This window comes from Dermacentor albipictus, chromosome 2 (genome assembly GCF_038994185.2).
Source record: "Dermacentor albipictus isolate Rhodes 1998 colony chromosome 2, USDA_Dalb.pri_finalv2, whole genome shotgun sequence".
NCBI classification, from domain to species: domain Eukaryota; kingdom Metazoa; phylum Arthropoda; class Arachnida; order Ixodida; family Ixodidae; genus Dermacentor; species Dermacentor albipictus.
The window spans coordinates 66,043,072-66,066,858 of NC_091822.1; the positions used below are offsets into that span (position 1 = coordinate 66,043,072).

Genomic DNA, 23,787 nt, shown 5'->3' on the forward strand with positions numbered 1-23,787 from the left:
TCCTATCAACCTCAACAAGAATTTCAGCTTGCTCTCTCATCCACACACCTCTGTTGTTCCTGTCCATTAACATTCCAGATATCATTGTTATCACTCGTTGGGCAGCCCTTAGATTCCTCTCAAGCTTCTTTGTTATCCTTGAAGCTACGGTCCTTCAGGTTAGCATTGGTTAATGATATGACTAGCACTTTATCGCATATTGCAATGCGTAACTAATAGAGTGTGTCATATGAAGAGATTTCAGGGTTCATTATCCCATATTTTACTTGCGAAAGATGCGGTCTCAATACAAGCTTCTCAGATGAATGTCTTTTTCTGTTCCCCAAAATACCTGTTTAGCCCAACACTAAACAGCACATATGGCAGGTGTTTATCCGCCTGCCCTCTGCGATGTTGCATGTGTGTTTTCAGAGTAAGGTGAAGTCTGTGCGGTTCGTATACCTTTTACCATGAACGAGCTAAGCATATCAACAGCCGTCAAAGCGCTTGAATAATCACCTGCAAGCAATTGGGCAGTCAAAAGCACCTACATAATCAGTCTTATTAAGAAAGCTTCCGTCGAATTGGGTACGTACCATTTGAAAATTGAGAGGCCGTTTTCACGTGTTGCACAAACACCGATCCCGAAGATAGTGTAATACCGGCCCGACCCGCGGCGGGCGTGAATCAGGCGTTAAGCACTCCCCATACGTGGGCCGATCCCGAAGATGGTACACAATGCTGGACTGAGCCGCGGCGGAGGTGCAGTTCGCCATTAAGGGGCCCACATATATTGCAGCTGGTCATCCTTCTTCACAGAGCGGGAGGACACTGATATTTTTAATTAATTAGTTGATGAGTAAAGGTTATGCAATGGTTCTTGTAAAATATGTTGATCCAAAGGAGTCATATAAAAAGGTTCCTTTAGTCCAGGGATCCACTCGTCAACTTTTTTTAGGGAGTTCTGGAAGAGGAGCATGCCGGCGATCTTCCAGCAATAGCCATAACCCTCTCAATGTTCCTATAAAGGCCGACCTACATTCGGCGTTTCCTCGACTTCCATTGGCGTTGGGTCGCCCGGCGCCGAGGGACGCAAGGTCAACGGACGCCGGTAGAAACGCTGGATGCGTGTCGGTGTAGACGGTCTTCATGCGAGCCTCGGCACAAATGAATTACCTCTCCGAAGACTTCAATATCAGCATAAGATTCCACCTGGAAATCATTGCGGGTCTTCAGAGTTTCGGGACGAGCTGACACGTACCGTTCATGAATTACGCCCCCAAGAGTTTGCATACATTTAAGTTTTTTGAACGATTTAATTTTTCATAACTCTCGGAATATAGTGTCGCGCGTCGTTTTGCTTTGCTTTTGCCGGCGTTCGTTTTCACTGGGCTAGCTGTCACTGTTTATTTTATCACTGTTATCAAGTTGTCGCTCGCTTCAATTTGCGACGGGCACCCAATCTCATCGGAAAGCCTCCTTTGCTACACAGAATTCCCGACAACGGTCAAGAAATATCGAATACCGCACAGGCATGTCTCGAGCCTAGCGACCGCAATAATTCGGTGATCGCGAACACGAGCAAAGAGTAAAACTACGAGACGTGTCACCTGTAACGCTCCACGTATAAGCCCTTAATTGCGTCTTTTCAGGTTTGGTACGTTGTACAGAGGTCAGGTTTCAACGACGATTTCTCACAATTCTTTTCATTTTTTTACGATTTTATTCCGTAATTATAGTTATTTTCGGGAACTTTTTCGGAATGCCCGCTTCGCGGACAGGCATGTTCGAAGTGCAAAGCCAGTGTAGTAAAGTGCTGCTGAAAAAGTACTCCCACGAATAGCTTGCGGGACTGATTTATCGAGAATTGTTGGCTATATTAAAAAATAGCGAAAATTATGCTCTAGCGAAAATTAACTCGCCTTCATAAGGCCCGGGCCGGCACAGAACGCCTAGCGGTTCAGACCAGTGTGCCGCTGGAGGACGAGGCTATCGCGAACGGTAAGTATTTTTATAGCATTATAGCCCCTAGGAAAAAACGACAGTGCTCCCAGCCTAAATTGATCGATATAAAATCAGACCGACGCTCTGCTCAGATCAAAAAGGGCGCCACCCAGAAGCGACCAATCGCGACAAAGTAGAGCAAGAGCCATGAACGCTTGTGTCCTGCCACTAGCGCACAACCCAACGCGACAGTAATGTTTAGTTCCAAAACTCACCACTACAAACAAATTTGGCAACGTAAAGCGCTGCTTGTCGACGCCCATGCTACTTGTGTTGGCAAGTAGCGCCAGTCTTTGATCCTGTAATCTCGTCATTTTGCGCATAGCGGTGAGCCTGGGAACTACTTGGTTTGCTCGATTTTGTTCCGTTTCGTCCCGCCGTAAGGACATCGCGACGTCGGTCGAGCGGAGTGTGTTGCAATGGGAAGGGGCGACGCGCGGAAGCGGCACTCGCCCGAAGGATGCTGCTGGATGCTCGAGTGCATTGTGGGAAAGCCGATGCAGACGCTCATCTGCGCACGATGGCGGACGCCCAGTCGATAAAAGGGCTCTCTTTTGTATGTTCACGCTAGAAATGGATCTTTAGCGAAGGTGCTCGCCGACGGAACCTGCAGACATGAAACACTGGAAAGACCTGGTGTGGATTTTCTGTGCCGGTGAGTGCCGACCGACAGCTGATTAGCGTTCTGGCGTTGCCTCCAGACTGAGTACGCGGGAGGCAGTGCGGCCTTGTTTTGCGTGACACTGCGTTCGTTGTTTGTATGGGCGTTTCTCCGGCCGCGCGCGCGCAGGAAACGTCGTTGCCTCGTTCGGCAGAAAGACGATGAACGTCACGGGCACCCAGCGACAACGGCAAACTCAGAATCTAGATATTACGCATACAAGCGGCGCCCGTACGTGTAGACGTCTGACGTACGGAGACGGCAGGTGCCGATTCTCCGGCGCCCGCGCCGCAACGACGTGACTGGCATGCCGTTTCGGCGTGCTTTTATTGCGAGGTGTACACCACGTTCTCAAGACTTCGTACAAGTCACCGTATTCGCCCCAACTCCTTAATTCTTGATGCATGGCGATCCAAGGCCGGCGTAGGAGACGATCGCCTTCGATCGCAGCTTGCCATTTTCGAGCGGTGTTTTGCTTTTGACATGTGCTTTTTCGCCGCGCGCGTGGCCTTCCATTGCAGCCCGGCGCGCGCGCTATGCGCGCCCGTTAACGATCATAACAACCGGCTCTTCCTTCAAGCTTGCCGTATCCGTCTGCTTCCTGCCAACTTGTGGTTTCGCGTGTAAGCTAAGCTACAAACTGAGACAGCGATGGAAGCAAATGTGACACCTCTTTGGATCGTGCGCGCGGTCGCCGGGAGATTGCAATTCGCAAACAAACACGTAGCCGGGCGAGCTCTGTCTTTGGGTTGGGCGCGGTGCGTGACATTCGTCGACATCGCGGACCGGCGTCGCTGCCGACCCTGTCAACGTGGTTAGGAGGGGCGAGCGCGTCGCGTTTTTTCCTTCTTTGGGTACCCAAAAATAGGGTGGCCATTTTTAAAGGGAGGAGAGAGGAGGACGTGCGTAGTGGCGGAGCCCGTTTGCGGGACCATCAACTCGCGCGCGCGCGCGTCTCCGATGAGAGAGGATTTATGGCTTTATTGCGCTGGCCCGTCGGCTCGCCGTGGTGGGCCCTGGCTAGAGCAATTTGGAGCAGCTGTCCGGTTGCCCTTTGTGAAGAGAGGCGATCTGTCCCGCGGCTATTGGCCGTGCGCTTCGAAATCGCGACGCGATTGAGAGGACATCGAGCCGTGCGTTCTGGTCGCCCTGCGCTGTGGGTGCGGTACGTGCATGAGCTTCTAGTGACTCGATCCGTACGCTTACAATAAAGTGACGCACTTTCATGATACGTTAATGTAATCACTCGAGAGCTAATTTGTGTGATAGGTCAGAGTAACTCGATGCATTTCGGCTGGGTTAATTGCTCAAATTAACCCATCACCCGTCCAGCAACAGTTTGTTTCTGCTGGTTATTCCTGGAGGCCGTCCAACGATCATAACACGCACTTCATATGTAATGCACACCGCAGGAATCGAAATATATTATGTGTGGAATTGAATGACAGCATAGCAATTTATCATGCATGATGTGCTTGCAAATTATTTGAGAGTATACAATAATTGCCCTTTAATTACGTTCCAACAAATGTATAATGGTGTATTCATGTAAAGCATAGATATAGTACCCAGCCATTATGGGCAATTGTGCTCGCACAGTCTTAGATCACACGTATACAAACATGTTCAGTGGAACTATTTCATCATTATACCTAATCTTATAGATGCATTCAATCTAGCCTCTCGTAGAGGTTGGACAGGACGATTGGTCAGATGAACCCTACAAATGAAGTTAGACTTGAGTTTTTAACTGCTACCACAGAAAAATGACAAATATGTGACACTGATCATCCTATAGTTTGTACCTGGCACACTAGTACTTTACCAACTCCACCTAACTATACCATACATAAATAAGATATATTATCCCTGCCCTTTCCCTTAGGTCTGTTGAATATAGGTTTAATTAAATCTCTGAATGCCACAAAATTACCCAGAAAAGCAAATTTTTTACGTCTCTATAAACTATATATTTATGTCACCTTCAGGATATTTTGTGTCGTATGCATTTCTTGTTTTCTTTCATATTTCTGTCTGCATATCAGACAAATTTATTATCTGTGCCACTAGGGAAATAACAACAACCAGCATTCGAAGAGCTAGCTATTTTATGTGATGATTACTTCATGTGATTAAATTATGGAGAATCTGATGGCATCGTGCGTTGATTGGCACTATAACCTTTGTGTGTCAGTTGTCTGACATAGTGGGAAGTAGGCCACTTTCACAAAGCATGTTGTTAACTTCGGGAATAGATTTCTTTGTTGTCTTGAATTACATCCAGCATTACACACAGTTCACCTGGAATACACTAATTCATCCAAGTTAATCTTCCCTAGCTCTTGGTAGGGAAGATTACTGGAATGTTCTTGATATTGCTTGCATGTGATGTCGGGGTAATAGGCTGCTATTCTTATTTATTTATTTTTTAGCATGGTTTCATATTCTAGCGTATTGGTTCAGCCTTGTCTGTAAGAGACATTCAAGCGCAATAGAGGACACAAACAAAACGAAGTGGACACACTCGGGCATTAGCTTCACCAACTGTTCATAAGGCGATTTTTTGAGCCATTTGTGCCAAAGACTTCCATGTGGCACAACTGACTCTACTACACATCAGCACTAACTTCAACAAGTGGCTTTGCAAATTCATTTATAAAGCCCTTGAATCTTCTTGGACATGTTTGTCTTCGAGTATATGCGTATCCTGATTGTTTCCTAAATACATGTAGAGCTTGTAGCTGATGGCACGGCTCGTCTTGCTACACCATTTCTCGCAGTGCGGGTCCTGTGGGCAGCCAGTGTCGAGGTGGTGCTGGACCCCGGCGATGCGACGGGGGCATTCTTCTTGAGCTCACCAGATGAGTCAGGGGGCGTGGAGGCATTGTCATCCGAGCCCTCGCGACGCTTTGCACTCACTTTCTCGAGCCGCATGACGGTAGTGGCACAGTTTGGGCCGTTCTCAGTGCGTCAGACTGTGTACGCAGCCAGCCCGCTAGCCTCGGTGGGGAACCAGAGCAGCACCTCGGAGGGGCCCGAGCCCATGGGTGACGTGACGGCCCACCTGGTGACCCCGGCGCCTCGCAGGGACCAGCCGACGTTACGCATCCTCTTCCACACTGGTTCGGAGGTGAGTTGCACACAGTAGGCTCGCTTTAGTAAAAACTCCAATGAGATTATTTCCACGATAGGCTGAAACATTTTGGCAATTTAGTTTCCTGTATTTACGCTTGTTAAGAACGCAGTTAAGGAAAACTACATCTTTCTAGAAAAACTAAATGGTATTTCTCTTTTATGTTTTGCTCGAGGCGCTACGCTTGGACATGGCTATTTATGTGTCATAATGTCTAAGCAACATTTTAAGCAGAAAACAGCTAAGTGCTTATCTAATACAATCATGGTAGCTCAAGTATGTAGCCGCAAACTCTGAAATTGGGCTACGTTTAAGGGCCTGCTATTTGACGTGATCACACATTTAGGCCTGTTGCCAAAATTCTTGTGTGATCACAGTCCATGGTATATCGGCTCTTGTCCATATACACAAATCAGATCAGTCAGTACACAAAGTAGTTCGATTGATGGAGCATCATATGTGTCATATGAAAGATGTGGGTTTGGCTCCTGCTGGTGGCAAGTTGCTTTTTTATTCATTTTTCCTTTACGTTATAATTTTTTTTTTTCATTTCAATAAAAACCACAGGTAATTTCGCTTATGCTGCCCTTGGCTTTATGTGGTTCGGTCCAACAATAAAATTGAGCCCCTCAGTTCCTCTTCTTTCTCATTGACATCAATACATGCTCTGCTAAGGTGTTTGTTAATGTGTTGCTCGCCTTGGTGTAATTCTTATGTTGCTTTAACCATCTAAAATATGGAGTTCTGGCCTCACTGATGTAGTATGATTTGCAATCTGTGCATGGTATGTTGAAAAGTGTTAACTACACTAGGAAACCTGCACTGGGGCAGAGCATCCTTCATGTTAATCAAATCCTGTCTGAGCTTGCTGCTTAGCACCTGGACTGTATTTCGTGGTCTATAAACACAAGTTTCGTAGTTTTATGATCAGTGGCAAGATTTATTATTTTCATATGTACGTACCCATCATCATCAATCATGTTTTTTTAATTTTCGCCATGAGTAGTGCTGATGCTTGGCACCAAACGAAGCACTCAGTAACTCGCTTCTGACTTTATTTTCACAATATGCCTTGCAGGACTGTTGTTGAGTGAACTGAAATAACAGATGTCTAAGTGAATTAAAAGTTGCCCGTCATTTGACCCATTATTTTACATTTTACGGCAGTAGCTGTTGTGAGCTCACTCCACTGGTCACTTTGATGTCACCAGTGTCCCATACTGCAAAGCAGTCATGCAATAGCTGGTGCACTATTGTGTATATTGTCTTCATAGTATGTCTGCATAGTGTGTCAGTTGAATGTTTTACCTCTCAGCCACTCCAGTGGTGCTACAGCACTGAAGAATGATGGCGCCTAAAGAATGCAGTTGCGTTACCAGCAGTTATAACTGCCTCACCAGCTACGATTGGCTGGCACAGTGCTCTGCAACATATCCATAAATGTGGTGGCTTGACTCAGACATATGTAGGAAACACAGGACATTACAATTGAAAAAAAAAAAGACTATTTACAGTAACAGTACTTCAATGTTAACCATTCTAAATGTGGTGAGCGTTGCCTATAGGGGCACCACTGAAGGCGACATAGTGGTCTATTTGGGAATGAGGCACCGGACATGTGGGGCAGCTGTCCGGCAACTACAGCAAGGATGACAGAGGTGCAGGGCTGCGATTTTTTGTTTGTGCACCTAAAATATAATTATTTGTGTGGTGAAAACATTCGAAAAAAGAGGCACTGTACGATAGCTGACATGTAGCCAATGTTGCTGTTATATTCTATCATTCAGTCCATATATGCCCTTAGTGCTTACCCCAGACCAGTGTGACAGTGCCTAGCTATCAGTAAAATATGTCGCTTACCCAGCATTGACTTGCTGCATTATTTAGTTGCTACACATTGCATATGTGTAGCTATATGCTACACATATGCTATATATAGCCTTTGCTATATAGCATATAGCCTTAGCTACATATATAGCTATATGCTACACATATTCAATACATGTAGCTAAGGCTATACGTTATATAGCGAAGGCTATATGCATTGGCTATAAGCAAATGCAGTGTTGTTGTCAGCATATAGTATAGATGAAGTACTGGCTAAACAGCGAGGAACATCATTATTATACACGAGGAAAAGTAGAGAGGCTATTTTTGTCACAATTCTTTAATATAGAAGTTCTTTTACAGTGTGGTAATTCACTGGGCATAACGCCTTTTTTAAGTATGCAGTTACTGTGCGTGACTACGTCAGCGATAACAAGCCTGTGTCGCAGAAAATCTGGCGTCAGCAATCACATCAACAAAAAAATTTTTGAACAACGTATACCCAGGCCTTCCACATTATGCATGGAATTGACTGAACGAATTAAATTTCTCAAGCTAAAATATGTAGAAAAATCGAAAACTACGACTTTCACACAACTTACAGACATGATATCTTTCTGATTGTAATTTGACTATACGAGAAAACATAATTCTGTTACGCAAAAACTTCAAACACTTCAAACAGCCTTCAAACACTGAAACTGGCTGCGGCGTTCACCGACCGGCCACGGCATCTGCCATTTTTCATGGGCCAGTGCGATGGGTGTCTTGGGGAGCTTGCTGTATACTTGTGTGACGAACCTACACGGCCGAAATAGCAACAGCAGCTGTGCATTTGTTTCTGATATAGGGGGCACAAAATTGCTTACCCGCCAGAAAAGCAACACTTTTCAAACATTGGTAACGTAAGATTGCTTGTTTTGCTCCACGCATGTTGTCCAATGGTGTGTGTTTTATCACAGTGCACTTCACATATGATTCATTTTGCCGCTTGTTATGCGCTTGGACAATGACTCCCCGCAGTTATCACCTGCATAGTACACTCAGTGTGGTGGATAAGGAAAGGAGATTGGGAAGTTAAATAGATTGTTAGAACATACAGCCACAGACCTAAGAAAGGTGCAAGCAAGCATCAATTATAATGTTTTGGCTCGCAGTATTTCGACCCAATAAGCTAGAGGAGTGCGTGCGGTAAGGGAAGGTGCAGAAAGATGCTATATGCGCAGCTGTGCACATGCTTCTTTCCTTGCAACCACCATGGAATTTGTCTGTGCTGAACGATGTCCGGTATTGCAAGTGGGATTCACAGCCTTACAGTTGTTTGTGAGGGCCACTTCCTGCATGCTGTAAACAGCCGTCTCGGCTTGCCACAGTAACTCGATGTTGCACTGCTAAGGCTGTGGGTGCCGTATTCTAATGGGAGCAGAAGCCAAAAATTTAATTTGGAGTTCCCTACTATGGTGTGCGTCGTAGTTGGATCATGGTTTGGACACGTAAAGCACCAGAACTTCATTCGATTAGCTGCCTCGGACGCATATGTTACAGGATGCAGTTTTCATTTTCGCCTTCAGCACTTTCTAAAGATTGAGATATCAACAAACAACAACAATGCCACTTAATATCCGTAGAAACAAAAGCACTTGTTTAAGATTATAAGCGATCTCATGTTCGAAGGAGCATCATATCATTGATCTCTCAATTCATGAATTTCGTGACAGTGGCCACATGAATTGATTTGATTATTTATGACAGCGCAGAAATTAATGACAGTGCACAAATCTATGACAGAAACAAGAAACATCAAGCTATTAGAGGAGAATGCAACAAGGAGCATCAACTGCACCAAGCGAAGGATACAGTCTCGTGTCAATGGAACACAAAACAAATACAGGACGTAGCTGATAGTTGCAGATTCAACACGCAGACCCCAATATAAAATGTGGAATAAAAACGCGTGAATGAAAGGTAAAATCAGCCCGTATCAACCTGCACAGAGCAAAACAGTCTCTCTTGTCCCCAATTTGCCATACTGTGTACAGGTGGCGTGGCAATTGGAAATCTTGGGTTCAGGTATAGCAGGGGGAAAGTAAACAAGTCTGCAGTAGAGATTAGCAAGAGGCGATTGGACGTTTGGTGGCAGAAAAATAGGGAGACCACAAACAATGGAGGCATACAGTAACAAAGTAGTGGTTCAGAAAGTTTGTGCTGGGAATTCTTCGTGTTTATGTTCTGTTTTTTTTTTTTCAAAAAGATAAGTAGGACATTAGGCAAAATAAGAACAAGAGCTTGGTGACACAACCCACCACCACGTTTCAAAGGCGACGCTCATAGCAGCCATCCATCCATCCATCCTTGCAGCTTGTAGCAATGTTCGCAAGACATGCTTGGCACATTAATACAGTTAATACAGTTCTGCTACATCAGCACGATGCAACAGTGTTTTTTTTTCCATACGTAAGGGTGACTGTAGTGATGTGGTGGCATGTTTCTGAATCCTTTGATGAAGGAGTGGAGCTGCACATTGAATTCACAAGGACCAGTTGTGATATTGCTGGACCAGCCGATTACCAGTGGCCGGGAACAGCATATCCCCATGTCTATGAGATGTTTCAACAGATCAGCAGAGCACATGCATGGTTTCTCTCGTCTTACGCATGTTAATATTTAAAACCTAGGAAAGCGCTGTGATGTTCCATAAGGTAGTATATGTGTCACTTTATGACATACTAATGGTGTTTCTACTCACAAGAGAAAATGTTCCTTGAAGCTCCCTCCGAATCCATTCAGTAATATTTACTATGTTAATAGGTGGCGGGTTGTGAGAGTTTCTTATGAGAAGATATGCTTCAGCAAAATAGCCTACCTCTTCTTCGTGCCCTAAGCTGTCCAAGAATGTTTGATAATTTTTTCATGAAAGCACATCTTGCCAAAGTTTTCATTTGTGTGTGAGCACCTGGTAGCAAGGGAGATTTAGGTGTAAAATATTGAGTGTTTCATTGACAGTGGTTCAGACTCTAGTATTGTTTATATAGCAAAAAAGAAAGAGGAAAAGAAAAGCAGAAGCACAAGTCAGAGCTTAATTTTGTAATGCCCAAACATAGTTCTATATCAAGGAAAATTACAACCGGTTCACCTTTATTTCTAGCCACGGGAAGTACTTCAGCCTAAAAAAGAAATGAAATGTCATTTGAGTAAAAGCCTAGTTACAATAATAATTAAATAATTAGTAATTAGTTTGCTCAGTTATCTACAACTGAAAACTTGGTCCATTATATCGAAAACACAATATAATTTGTCCTATGTTTCCTATATGCCTAAATCCGAATTTTGAGGTATGAAACTCGGCATAGCATAGATGTGTTGGGCATTATAGGGTCAATATTATCTGTAAATACAGTCGAAATTAATGCATATTGTAGTTTTCTCACAGGACAAACCTACACAAAGTTGAGCATTGTGCTGTGTTAACATTTGGTTGAGGAACATTGGATTGATCTCGCCACTGATGTTGGATATTATGCGTGCTGCAGGTGGGTGGACCTTCAGTGTGCGTGGCCCTGTATGCCCAACTGGGCTCCGAGCAGCTGGTGAGCGTGTGCCAGCCCAACCGGGATGGGGCCTGCCTGGCCGAGCTCACCCTACCGGCCGCATGGTGGCCCCCGCTGTGGGCCACTGCTCATAAGGCGCACCGGCCCACTATCGCCCTCCGGTCAGTGGCCATGCGGGTTTTGTGCAGCTTCCACTGTTCATGGGCAGCTTGGTTAACCAACATGGTGCATCAGTCTGTGATGTCGGCGTTCGTATATTCAGCTGGTTGCTTTCAAGTACTCTGGTGAAGCATTTGGCCAATTGAAATCGGGCATTAGGAACAGATTCACTTGGTTCATTCCCAGCACTGCACTTTGGGTTGGAACATGGGGAAGCGCTCTCGCCATCCCGTCAGGAGCGCCACCAAGACCTGACCATGTGCCAAAACCACAGTCTGATTATGAGGCACGCTGTAGTGGGGGCTCCGAAAATTTTGACCCCCTAGGGTTCTTTAACGTGTGCCTAATCTAAGTACATGGGTGTTTTCGTATTTCACTCATACAAACTTTACACATGGCTGATATCAGAAATGTTATGTATACCCAGCTTCTTGTATACGCATTTAAATGTGTTAAGTGAGTTCTGTGGTGCAAGAGGAACTAGAGCTGCGATGTGCCACACATAAAATTAAAAGTAGACAAGAGAGACAACGTAAAGGTAATATCAGCTCAGAGCTTACGTGAAAAGCCAGTTTTCTATAAACCTAATGGTAACAGGGGTCTAGGGAGCAGAGTACTTTCTTCAAGGATTAAGAATGAATGAAGAGGTATTTTTGCTTTCCGTAAAGCTCTTTGAAGTATGCCTCGCAATTGATTGAAAATGTCTGTTGGGAAACAAAGTTTCTTTTGTAACAGGGCACTTGTAAGAAAGTTGGCCATAAAGGATTAAGTAACCTTAGTGGAGACCTACGTGATGAGTTCAATTTATATAATGTCTCCTCGGAGCTAAAAGTATATGTTTATATAAATGAAGAAGTTTCTCTAGTAAGTTCTACAAGTTGCGCTTTTATTTCCACTTTTCACTCTAGTACGATGTTTTAGTGCAAAACTCGGGTAAATTGTTGTTACTGGCTATGATGTCTGCACAATAGCTTGTTGAACCTGTTTTTTGTGGCAGTCTGTAACTTGGACACAATTCAATGGCCTTTGATAGAATAAAGCAGCATACACAACTGAAAACATTTCATGCATTGTACAGCTTTGAGATAGGTGTATGCTGTCAATGAAGCCTTACTTGTGAACTCAATATTTTGCATTTTAAGCTCGCTCTCAAGATTTGACATCATTTGCTGGTGCTACAATTTGTGAAGGGTAAAGGTCTGGATGTGTTGCATTGACGAAAGTGCAAATCATTCATGAGACCACACATTTGTGATGTGTAAGCAGTTTGAAAATATAGTAAAACTTAATTGCTAATAAAAATAAAGTCGCTTAGACTGATATAGTTTAAGATAAGCACGATACCATAATAGAAGGCACTGGAGCAGGAGGTGTAGTCATTTGATCGAGTTAATATTGATGTGTCGTGTCAAAAAAAAAAAAGTTGAAAGGTGATTCAACCTGTAGTTAAGTCAATCGAAGACAACGTCCTCCTGAGCAAGTTTGGAAAGAGAATGGGGCAGAGTCGCTGTGCACAGCACTCTATTGCAACAAACCTCGCATGAGGGGAGTAGGAGGGGCGTCGGACTGTTCAAATATTTTGGCTCGACTATTTTCAGAATAGGCCCTCGAAAAAGTCTAAAAACCCAGATACCTGATATGCAGAAGCGGGGTTAGCTCGCTAAGGTAGACATTGTCTTCAAGAGAAAGCAGCATAAGTTTCAGAACAGACAGGGACAAAAAGAAATGTCATACAATATGCCACTTTAAATTTTCATTCCTGTCATAAATGACCAGTCTATTCCTTTTATCCCAGTCACTAGTGGTTCTTTTTGTAGCAAAAAAGTCGGGCTCTGCCATCTCTTATTAGGGACTTATCGCCATGGCACAGCAGCACACGCTTATTTTCTCGCTTTAATTTTTTACTCAGGTATGCACTGGTGCGGAGCAGCGTCTCTCAGGAATGTCAGGGTCAGTCGCTGCGACTGTCGGCAGCGTCGGTGCCGGGAAGTGGTGCGGGCCTCTCCTTGGGGCGGCTTCCGCTCTCTGTGGCACATGGCAGCTACGAGGAGCTGAGTGGAGGCGACGGCGTGGTGTGCCTGCTGGTGCCCCAGGGCCCGGTCTACCCGCGGTCCAAGGTCTACGTGCCCCTGCTTGTGCGCCCCAATCCTGCCTATCCACTCCACTCGTTCATGATAAGGTAGGGGTAACACCACCTCCAAAACATTCTTCTTGTACAGATGGGCTAAATATGTAAGAAGCACTTGTGTTCTATGTGTAGACATTGTACTAAATGCTAGTTTAGAGCATGCGTTGAGTGCACGATCGTTTCGTGATAAAATAACTTATCAGTGTGTCGTTCAGGAATAAGTTGCACTTGTTTCTATGCTGCAACTGGAAGTTATGAAATTGTGGACCTAAAGTTTATAAATACTGTCGACGACATATTACTGGCACTATTTTTCAGGCTTGCTAACCTGCTTGTGTGCGCCATTTCTACAGTTCACTTGGCACATTCTTTTCTACTTTATTCAGACTTTTATGCTGCTTGCTGTGATGTGTGCATCCCATTATAAATATTCGGCCGAAGCCATCCGACATTGAATGTCGGCGCTAATGCACTTGGCATTGAGCCAAGTGCCACCTGTGTATGGCCTCTGAAATGCATGGCCCACTGGTGCATGTGAAAGCTTAAAAGCGCATCGTGCAGCAAGCGAGCTTTTCTCTCGCTCCTTTCTGGACTCGCTGCACCATCTAGTAGCGGTGCTGAGAAGTCCAGGCGTGGCCTCCGAGACGAGAAGCGTGATGCGCCAGTGCCTGCAGACATTGAGAATTGTTGCCCTGCTTGCCACGCATCCAGTGGTGCATAGTCAGTGACCCAAGTGGGAGAGAGGTTGCACCATGAATGCACATACCCAGTGCATCATTCATGGTGCAGCTCACTAAAGCTTTGGCATGAAAGACGTTAACTCAAAAGTGTCACATACCGATGCATTGGTGGCGCCACCTGCTAAAGCACCTGGTTGCTGTCCTTGAGGAACCCTTGTGACTTTGGTTCGATTTAACTCGGCATCGGATAAACTTAAAAAATCTTTTGCGTCATTGTAGAGCGACACATTCCCAGTGGCGCATACCGTATTTATTCGAATATAAGGCAGGTTTTTCCCCAGAATCTTCAGCCTCGAAGTCACCCCATGCCTTTTATGGAAATTTTGCCTTTAGATGTGGCTTCACGGCAGCGAGAATATCAATGCCGTGAAGCCACGCTATAAGGCGATATTCACGCCGTCGTGAAGTAACACTTTAAGGGAAAAAATTCATATATAGCCTGCACTCCACATGTTGGAGCTCCCTCTCCCCATATTTCATGTTCTCCATTTTGCATTTTGGCTATGTTAGTAATTTATTTCGGGTAATCCCTGCCGTGTCTGAATAATCCGTCGGCTACTGTATATCACCTTATATTAGTGTGTGTACTTAAGGTAGTTTTCTTGGGTCCTCCAACTGGCACCCTCACCTTATAATCGAATAAATGCAGTACCTAGTTACATCATGTTCACATCAGAGATGTTCATTGAAGAGTGGCACACACCTACTGGCCCATACCCAGTGACCTAAGTTGGCATCAAAGGGGTTCATTGAAAACCAGCACAGCACATACCCAGTACTCCAAGTCAATGTCAAAGTGTTTCATTTAACAGCGGTACCCGTCCGGTTGCACATCTACTGTGCCCCATGTCCACATGGAAAAGGTTCGTCGAAGGAGTGGCAGATATATACACATTGCCACATACTCGGTGACCCAAGTTGGTCCGACGGTTGGTCTTGAACCCTGTTCCCTCAGCACAGCAGCTTGATGCGCTACTGATTTGACCCTGGACTACCCAGTCACCTAGGCAGGTGGGAAGAACGGTTAGGTAAATATAGATAGATAGACATGCACGCACACCAACATGCACACGCAATCCAGAAAATGCGTGTAGTACCCTAAGAATGCAAACACACTCAAACATTAAAGGCGATATAGCTGTTGCTGGCAATAGTCTGCTGTAAGGAAGCTTTCAGTATGTACAAAGTCCTCTTTAGATATCTAAATACATGCTTCACCTCCTTTTTTGTGTGTGTATGGTTGAGTAAACATATTTTTTATTAGTGCATAGAGCAACTAAAACATAAGACAGGTGGGCTAGCTTGAAGGCTAATTGCTTTGCAAATGGTTAAAAAAATTTTAGTTATTTCAGAGGGCCATAAACAGAGCTTCAGCCATCTGGCCTTTGTAAGACCTAGCATTAAACATAGTGTGCGTGCTGAGCACAGTATCATCTTTGGATATCTGTGCCGTCTAGTTCATTTTATCAAGCCAGCTTATGTATCGCCAACTTGTGCTTTCTAAGCTCACCGAGTTGTGTTTATGTTGTTTTCTTTCTTTTTTCTTTTTTTGAAGCTCAGTCACATTGCCCTCGTTGCCTGTGCTGTGGGTTTTAGGCAAGTGGTGGGCCACAGTCTGTCTTGTTGCTTCAACCTCACAGCTTTTCCCATCAAAAGCTTTGTCTGTTTATGTGGTGCTGGTAAACTTAATGCTCGCACAGCGGGGGCCCCCCCCTTAAATGAAGCATCAACACTGTTGCATAGCTTTATCTCTTTTAAGAAAAAAATACTAATACAAACCATTCGTAATGTTTGTCAAAAATAGCATTAGCTTCATTAGAATTTAGAAACCGACTTCCTGTTGGAACCAGTTGTCCGTGCTTCTTGCCTGCACTAAAAATTCAACACAAGGCTCTTCGTGCGTGCTGCTGAGTGCTCCAACTCCTCGTAGCCGGCATGTCCCTTCATTCTTGGCTTTTCTTCTCCCGCCCCTACGTCAGTGACTGCTGACACTACACACACGCTGTTAGTTTCGAAAGTGGCTTTCAGCTTGCAGAACATCCGAGTGAATTACCAAACACGTTTAACCTTCCGAGCACAAATGAAATGCGTTCAGCACAGAGCTGCAAATCTGGCAGCAATGAGTCCACTGCCGCAATGGAGTATTTCCGTGAAGTGTGTATGCGGCGTGCAGTGGTTTCGTTAAATTGAAACTGTGATGCAAAGATCCATCCAAGTAGAGGTTGGGGTCGGATTCGTTTTAGCCACCCACAGAATCCTAAAATGCTGTTCATGGATAGCCTTTGTTTGCAAGAAGACAAACCTGGCGCATCTCCACTTCGGCATCCCATGCCTGGCGCCACCTAGTGAAAAGATTACTTGTCATCCACGCTTTCTTCTGGAATGCATATCGGACTGGGAGGCCTTTCGTGTTATTGAAGCAGAGTGGTGATCTGCTTTTAGCGATGATGAACAGCCACAGTTCACAGGATTCATCCATATGCGCAGCTAGCAAAACTGAAAACACGTTGCTTATTTTTGCTCCATGGCATGTACTACTCTTCAAAGTCAATCTCTTGTTTTACAGCATCTGCTAATACAGTGCCATTTTAAGTTTGTTGGCTATAAATATTTCCAATGGTGCTAGAAGCGATCAGATCTCCTTTAGGCAAAGTGCGTTTACAGGGGCGCAGCATTTGATTGGACTCTCTTTAAACGAAACCTCAAGGGACTGGGCAGATTGGGTCCATTTATCAGAAGTTCCATTTTCTGAGAGACAAAGGTGAATACAATTGCATGAATACAAAACCAACCAACCATGAGGATGGTGTTCCGCTTACGAGGCAGTTCCGTTTAAGCGATTTCCGTTTATCGAGATTCCACTGTATTGAATGTGGCGGTGAATGGCAGTTCGCTGTATGCATAGTACGTCACTATTCTCTTGCATGAGATTTTCAAGGAGATTTTAAACCTGTTCGATATTGCGCAATCATTCGATATGTTCGAGTTTAATATATCTGGGATCGACTGTATAAGACATTTCATTATGTGTGCCCCATCCCATCTCTTAGCATTTGCTGTCAAAGATCACCCAACTACACATCGATTGAAAGACTGAATTGTTGCAAAGAAGTTGACATTTAATAATATGAAGGGTGGTTGCACATAGCAATCTGCAGCTGGGACACTGATTTCAGGCATATGCTTTGCTCTCTCCTGACAGGGCCAAGGTCAAGCCTGGGCTGAGGATTCTACAGGTGCAGCCTACGGCTAAGCAGTCGTGGAATGTTGCAGTTGACACAAACTCCAAGCAGACGTCCGCGACTGTGACCGTCACTCGCCTCAGCGAGGATACTGCGCTGCCAGAAAGGTCTGAAAAATGTCACAAGAAGTTTCCATGCACCCTTGATGAAAGCAGCAAGCAATGATTTCCAGTGTTAGTGCAAGTCATGTGATGTCGTGCGAGTTTTACATACACAGGAGACACCTCTGGCAAACACAAAGGGGCCGTATAGATATGTTTGTCTTATGAGACATACAGCTCAACTGAAACTAAATTAAATAGTCCTAAGAGTTTGTCTGTTTAAAAGGATCACACTCTATATAAGTTCCGCTACACATTTCAGCAAAACAAAAATGAAAGAGAAGGGTGAGCGATGTGAGAGTTGACTGTACAGTGTACGCTTTAGACAGCTAGCAGCAAAATCTACTAGTCATGCTGTTGTAGGTGTATGATACAGTAGACTTCCAATAATTCAGCGTTGTTCAATTCAACGTTTCTTTTCAACCTTCATAAGTTCCAAAGGTGCCCATTCTTCTGAAACACTTGTTTTAATTAAATATTTGGCCGATTCTAACCTTTGTGCTTTGTCTTGTAGAGTTAATTATTTGAAGATAATGATGGGCTATTAGCAACTGCTGTTTGAGGCATTACCTTCGCCATTTATGGGTTCAATGCTAGTAGCACAAGTAAATAATGACAAGTGGTACAGGTCCATCAGTTCTTAAATATTGCCACTTTCATGAGTTATCCGTCTGTCTGCAGAAGGAAACCATACCTGATTTGTAGGTTTCAGGACTTTAAAAAGATATTAAAAAATAAATATTAAGTTAAGCTGTGCTGCTGGCTTGCATTCCTGGGGCTGAAAATAGGCTGAATTGACCTAGCCTGCAAGGCTTGGTGTGCCAGAAAACAAAGTACTGGCAAGATACAAGTGGCAAGACTGCATTGAAGTTTCTCACTCAACTCCCCATGTTCTCATAGATGTTGGTGACATTAGGGGTGGTATTCTCAGGTGATCAATTTCAGCGATAGTCTCCCTTTCGTAAGAGTCAGCCCACAAAAGCCAACTAGAGCTTCTCTCTCGTGTTTGCTCAACCCTCGTTACCCTCGTCTGATGCCTATTCCCTGGAGATCTTGCAAAAGTGAGCTATCTACAAAAGTGACTGTCCAGGAATACGCCCCCTGGCTGAGGCTAGTGAATTGCTCATTAAGAAGGAAAAGATTATCAATTGCATTGTAAGATACACAAAATATCAGCCGTAATATTCAGATTTCCTGCATGAAAATGGCCTAGATACATAAAACACCGCTAAATGTTTGCGACGTTACAGTGATGTTATCAACACAATGTTAGGGCATGAAATTAAAAGTACTTCAGCACGTTTCTTAGGGGTGATTTCTTGAAGCCTTTCTCTTGAGTGTCGTTTTAAGTGTGGGCTGTTAATTCTGAGGGTAACCATATACAGTAGAACCTCATTGATTCATTCCTGTTACGCACATTTTCCCGGGACCAACATTTGCAATTGAGAACACAAAAAATGACCCAGTAGAGTTATGCTCATTTTTTACCGGTTCATATTTTCTCAGAAAATATGTTGCCGTAAAAACCCGCGTATAATACGAACCCGAATATAATACGAGGTGAAATTTCTGGGACGAGAAATGGAAAAAAAAATTTTGCCTGCGTATAATACGAGTGAGAGAAACTCGGGGAAAACATTTATTTAAATCGGACTCAGCATTTCATTCACTGTCGTCCTCCGCTGCGCTTTCATCGGACAATTCCTTGTCTGACATATCCTCCCAGAGATACTCGTCCTCGGTGCCATCGGGCGCATTCGAGATCCTGCACTTCTTGAAAGCGCGACGCACAAGGTCTTCTGGGATGCTCGCCCATGCGTCCACGATCCACTTGCACAGCGCGGCTGGCGATGCTCGCTTCAGCCGCCCAGTCGGCGTCACTGCAGGTTCACCTGACCGCATCCACTCTGCGTAGCACCGCTTCACCGCGTCCTTGAAAGGCTTGTTGACACAAACATCTAGAGGCTGCAGCTGAGACGTCATCCCACCCGGGATAACGACAAGTTCAGTATTACAATCACGCAACAGCTTCTTCACCGAGTCGGCCAAATGGCCACGAAATGCGTCGAGCACGAGGATGGACGGGAACGACAACAGTGCACCGGGCCGCCTACACCAAACAGACTTTATCCAGTCGAGCACAAGACTCTCATTCATCCACCCTTTCTCATAGCATTTAAAGATGACATTTTTCGGCAGCTCACCTTTCGGCATTGTCTTGCGCTTGAAGACGACATAGGGCGGGAGCTTGCGGCCGTCTGCCGTGCATGACAACATGACGGTAACACGCGTCATCTCGTTCCCAGTGGACCGGACACAAACATGTTTCGAGCCCTTTTCGTGCACGGTGAGGGGCGATGGCATGTCCAGATAAACTGGTGTTTGGTCAGCATTGCCGATTTGCCCTAGCTGAAAGTTCTTCAACTTGCGCAACGAAATAATGTGGCGCTGGAAAGCCACCAGTAACTCTTCAAACGATTCCGGCAGCTGTTGCGAAATTGAAGTTCTTCGGCGCAATGAAAATTCTGCACGGCACATATACCGATAAATCCAATGCTTGCTTGCGTTGAAGGTGGAGCTCGTTAGGCCTTTTTCTCTCGCAAGCTCCCTAGCTTTTGCCTGCATGAGCTCCACGCTCACAGCAAGATGCGCGGCTCGCTGTTCTCGGACGAATTCCGTCAGTTTGAGTTCAATTTCTGGGAACGTCCCATTCTTCGGGCCGCGAAAGCTTCTTCGTGTTCCGCTGCACTCGAAAAGTGCTTCTTTTTGCCGTCGCCATCCACGGATGCTTCCCTCTGTGACGCCAAGCTGCCTCCCGGCCGCACTGTTGCCGATTTCCTCTGCCGCTAAAATCACATTTTGCTTGAAAGCTGCCGAGTACTGCTTCCGTGCCGTCGACATCGTGCTCCTTCACTAAAAACTATGCACTTCGCGAAGCGCGGTTAACACGTGAACTGCCAAGGTCAGCACTCAACAAAGAAAGAAACGGTACCGTAGCCACGCTGCAATAGCGAAGGCGAGCCCTAGCCAGGCAGCAATAACAAAGCCAAGTCGTAGCCATGCAGATATCACGAAGCCAAGGCGTAGCCACAGAGCAATAACGAAACCAAAACTTCGAGCCGAACATTGAAATTTTTGCCGGATCCGCATATAGTACGAGGCGGAAACTGGGGACGCTAATAACAGGAAAAAAACCTCGTACTATACACGGGTTTTTACGGTATTTTGGCACCAACGTTCAGTATGCCGCCAAACTGCGACCACATGATCCCTTTCAGGCCGCTAAATCCCTTGTAAACAAGAAGATGCGCGAGGCGTGCACGATCGAGAGCAGTATATAGCTGCCCACCACAGCAACTTCACTGCAATACTCACCCGCCCTTCTCATGCGAAAACGCCGGTGCGCACTCCGTTTCTCATTTCATTACCAGCAAATTTTCTTTGGGGTCATCACAAGTGGCATTTACAGCTATCACTGCCAATCCTGTTGCGATAAGCATCTTCGCCTAGTATCTAGCTGTTTCACAGTGTGTGGTGCCGTTGGCAGTGTAGCGCATGCTTTTGTTAGGCGATAACCAAAACGCACTGCCGTTCCCTGCTGCAGGCATCGCAGTGTGGGAATCACATTTTGCAGTAAAACACGTTGTGGGGCTAGTTGGGGCATAGCTTTCAATAGAATAAGCGCCTAAAAGTGACAGCACACAAGAAGAAAAAAAAAAAAACAGGAAGCGCCTTGTCCTGTCTGTTTTTCTTCTTGTGTGCTGTCACTTTTTGGCGCTTATTCTATTGATCACATTTTGCTTCGGCGGCTTCCGGCATCGCCCGCCAGCTCTATTTTGTCTCGGTTTCCCATAGACCCTTTTAAAACACCACACTATAGAAAAACAACAAAATGCGTCTAGGGCCGCCAGAGCACCACCAGCTCGACTCACGTCGGCGTCTCATGCCACGACAATCCGCGCGACGCTTCGCGTTATGTAAAATGTAAACAATAGTTGATTCTGTCCATTTTTTTAGTTGCTTTGGGTCGTACGTTTTCCCAGTTGGTGCGTTTTCTTCTCGCGGTTTTTTCTAAAATGTATGAATGAGGTTCTACTGTGTTACATTTTTGCGCATGAACATTTGTTTGAGCTCTGCAATGTATCCCGGTGAGCCCATGTAATATTATGCGCCATTTACTCCCACAATATATACTCTCAAGTGCACCCTCCTGGTGGCGCCCTCTAGTAGCATGTTAGTGCTGTTAGTGGCGTTAGCTACACCACTGCGTTGCCAACTATTACAAAGCACACTACAGTCAACGACCGATTATTCGGACACCAATAACATGGACATGCTGGATTGTTTGGAGAGCCCCGTGGCACCGCCGCTGGCCCCATAGGCTCAACGTGTAAAGACAATAAAAATTCCGGACACCTTACAGAGTGTTGTGCAGTAATTCAGCCTCTGCCTGCACGAGCATGTGCTGATATCGCCACCGAGTCGAGCAGAAATAGCAATGTTCTTGTTTTGAGATGTCCCTGGCATGGTCATCGGTCATGTTGCCAGCGCTCTACGAAACCGAAACTAGCAAAGCCTAGTTGACCTAGTAGTGGCCGATGAAAATTTGGTACATGCATTGTCTGTACTTTCATCTATGTGTAGCGACAGCATGACACTAGCCTAGATACGATAGATATGAGCCGCGATTTTGTAGCGAGGCCTTCCACTCGATTCTATGCCACTCTTAATTATTATTCACCATCCATGGCTGGTTAATCCTGTCGATAACGTGTGCAGAGCATCACCCCGTCCACTGAGGAAGCACGAAAAGCATGAAAAGAAATGGCATAAAAGGCATTGCTAGAAAAATCGCGGCCACAGAACGTCTAGGCCAAGGGCAAGGTGTATGTGCGCACACCAACACACATTTACAAACTTTGACCGTATTCTTGAACGATCACTTTAGAGGGAGGGTTTCATTTTTGTGCGACTAGCACTGGACGCGTTGATGGGCAGCAGCATTTCTGCACAGTGACCAGATAGCATTCCCGGCACTGTGCCAAGAATGCCGTCGCTCCTAGATGCCAATGTATTTTGTGCTGTAGTCGCACAAAATCGAAGGTATCCCCAAAAGTGACGATCTGAGAATACTGCATGTCTTTCTTGGTCACTTATGGAACAAAGTAACTTATTTTTGGGCGAATCTATTTCCGATTCCCAGTTATTTGGGATGTTTTGGCAGTACCCGTCGAGTCCAAGTGATCGGTGGACAACTGTACTACTACAAACACTAACATCATGTTTTTGCGTAGCAATTTTTGTTGAAAATTGCGGTTGCATGGTCTCTCTTGCACTTGCTACGCAGTGGGGAAGAAGTACTCAACTGGCTCTTCGAAGTGGAGGAAGGTCTGGGCCATGAAGATGGAGGTCAGGTGACCTGGCACCTGCGCTACCTAGACCTCCCCAACTTGGACAGCACAGCCACTGTGAGCAGCACTGCTAGCGTCAGTGAGGTTGACGACAGCATCAAGCTGACCTCCCGGCTGGACATCCACAAGGACGACGTCCAAGCCGTGCTTCTCGTCGCAAAGGTACTCATTCACTTTGGCAAGTCGGGGCAGTTCAGAGAGGGCTGTTTGAATGCAGGCTCTGCTGCATGAGACTCACTGCAGTGGTGCTCGTAACTTCAGTAAAGCATATAACACTCATTTTAAGGCCACGCTTTCTTTAGATACCCTACCAGGCTTCCCTGGTGATTGTCAGGTGCATCTCGAGCGCAGCACGCACAGTGCAACGCACCCACATGTGTAAGTCTCGCATCTGGTGTCCATCGAGCGCAGAGAGCATGAAAGCCTCCTGGGCACATTGCATTCAGCACATGTGAAAAGAACTCCAGCATCAATGCATCAATCACGCCAAGCAACACGCTCACATGAAAGTGTTTACGTGTAATCTTTTAGTATAAATTTGAGTGGTGGTGAAATGAGACCACCACTGATATCTAGGCAGACTTCTTCAAAAACAATGAACCAGAGAGCTGAAAGGGAACATCAGCACTGTTCGGCAAACAACATTGGGCACCTTCACCTTGTGTGTTTTCATAGGATTCCTTTGAATTCCTTTCACTCGATTGTATTCCTTTCTTATCTTCCACCGTTAACTGCCGGCTGATGCCAATAATAACCAGTGGCAGAATGATACTCAAAGCACTGATGACATGCAAAAAAAGGAATGTTATTGGAGTGGAATCGTTACCTTCACATAGTTTCTGGCATAGAAGTGT

The 23,787-nt window shown here is 45.3% G+C and overlaps 1 protein-coding gene across 1 annotated transcript in view; it reads left to right on the plus strand.

Moving 5' to 3' along the window:
• The first annotated feature begins 2,379 nt into the window (after positions 1-2,379).
• dtn (transmembrane protein 132C dtn) overlaps positions 2,380-23,787 on the plus strand; it is a 63,000-nt gene continuing 41,592 nt past the window's right edge. Inside the window, exons 1-6 of the mRNA XM_065433630.2 lie at positions 2,380-2,638; positions 5,425-5,774; positions 11,135-11,313; positions 13,221-13,490; positions 17,382-17,528; positions 22,870-23,095. Coding sequence (XP_065289702.1) covers positions 2,599-2,638; positions 5,425-5,774; positions 11,135-11,313; positions 13,221-13,490; positions 17,382-17,528; positions 22,870-23,095 — 1,212 coding nt within the window. The 5' untranslated portion in view covers positions 2,380-2,598. The remainder of the gene's footprint in view (positions 2,639-5,424; positions 5,775-11,134; positions 11,314-13,220; positions 13,491-17,381; positions 17,529-22,869; positions 23,096-23,787) is intronic.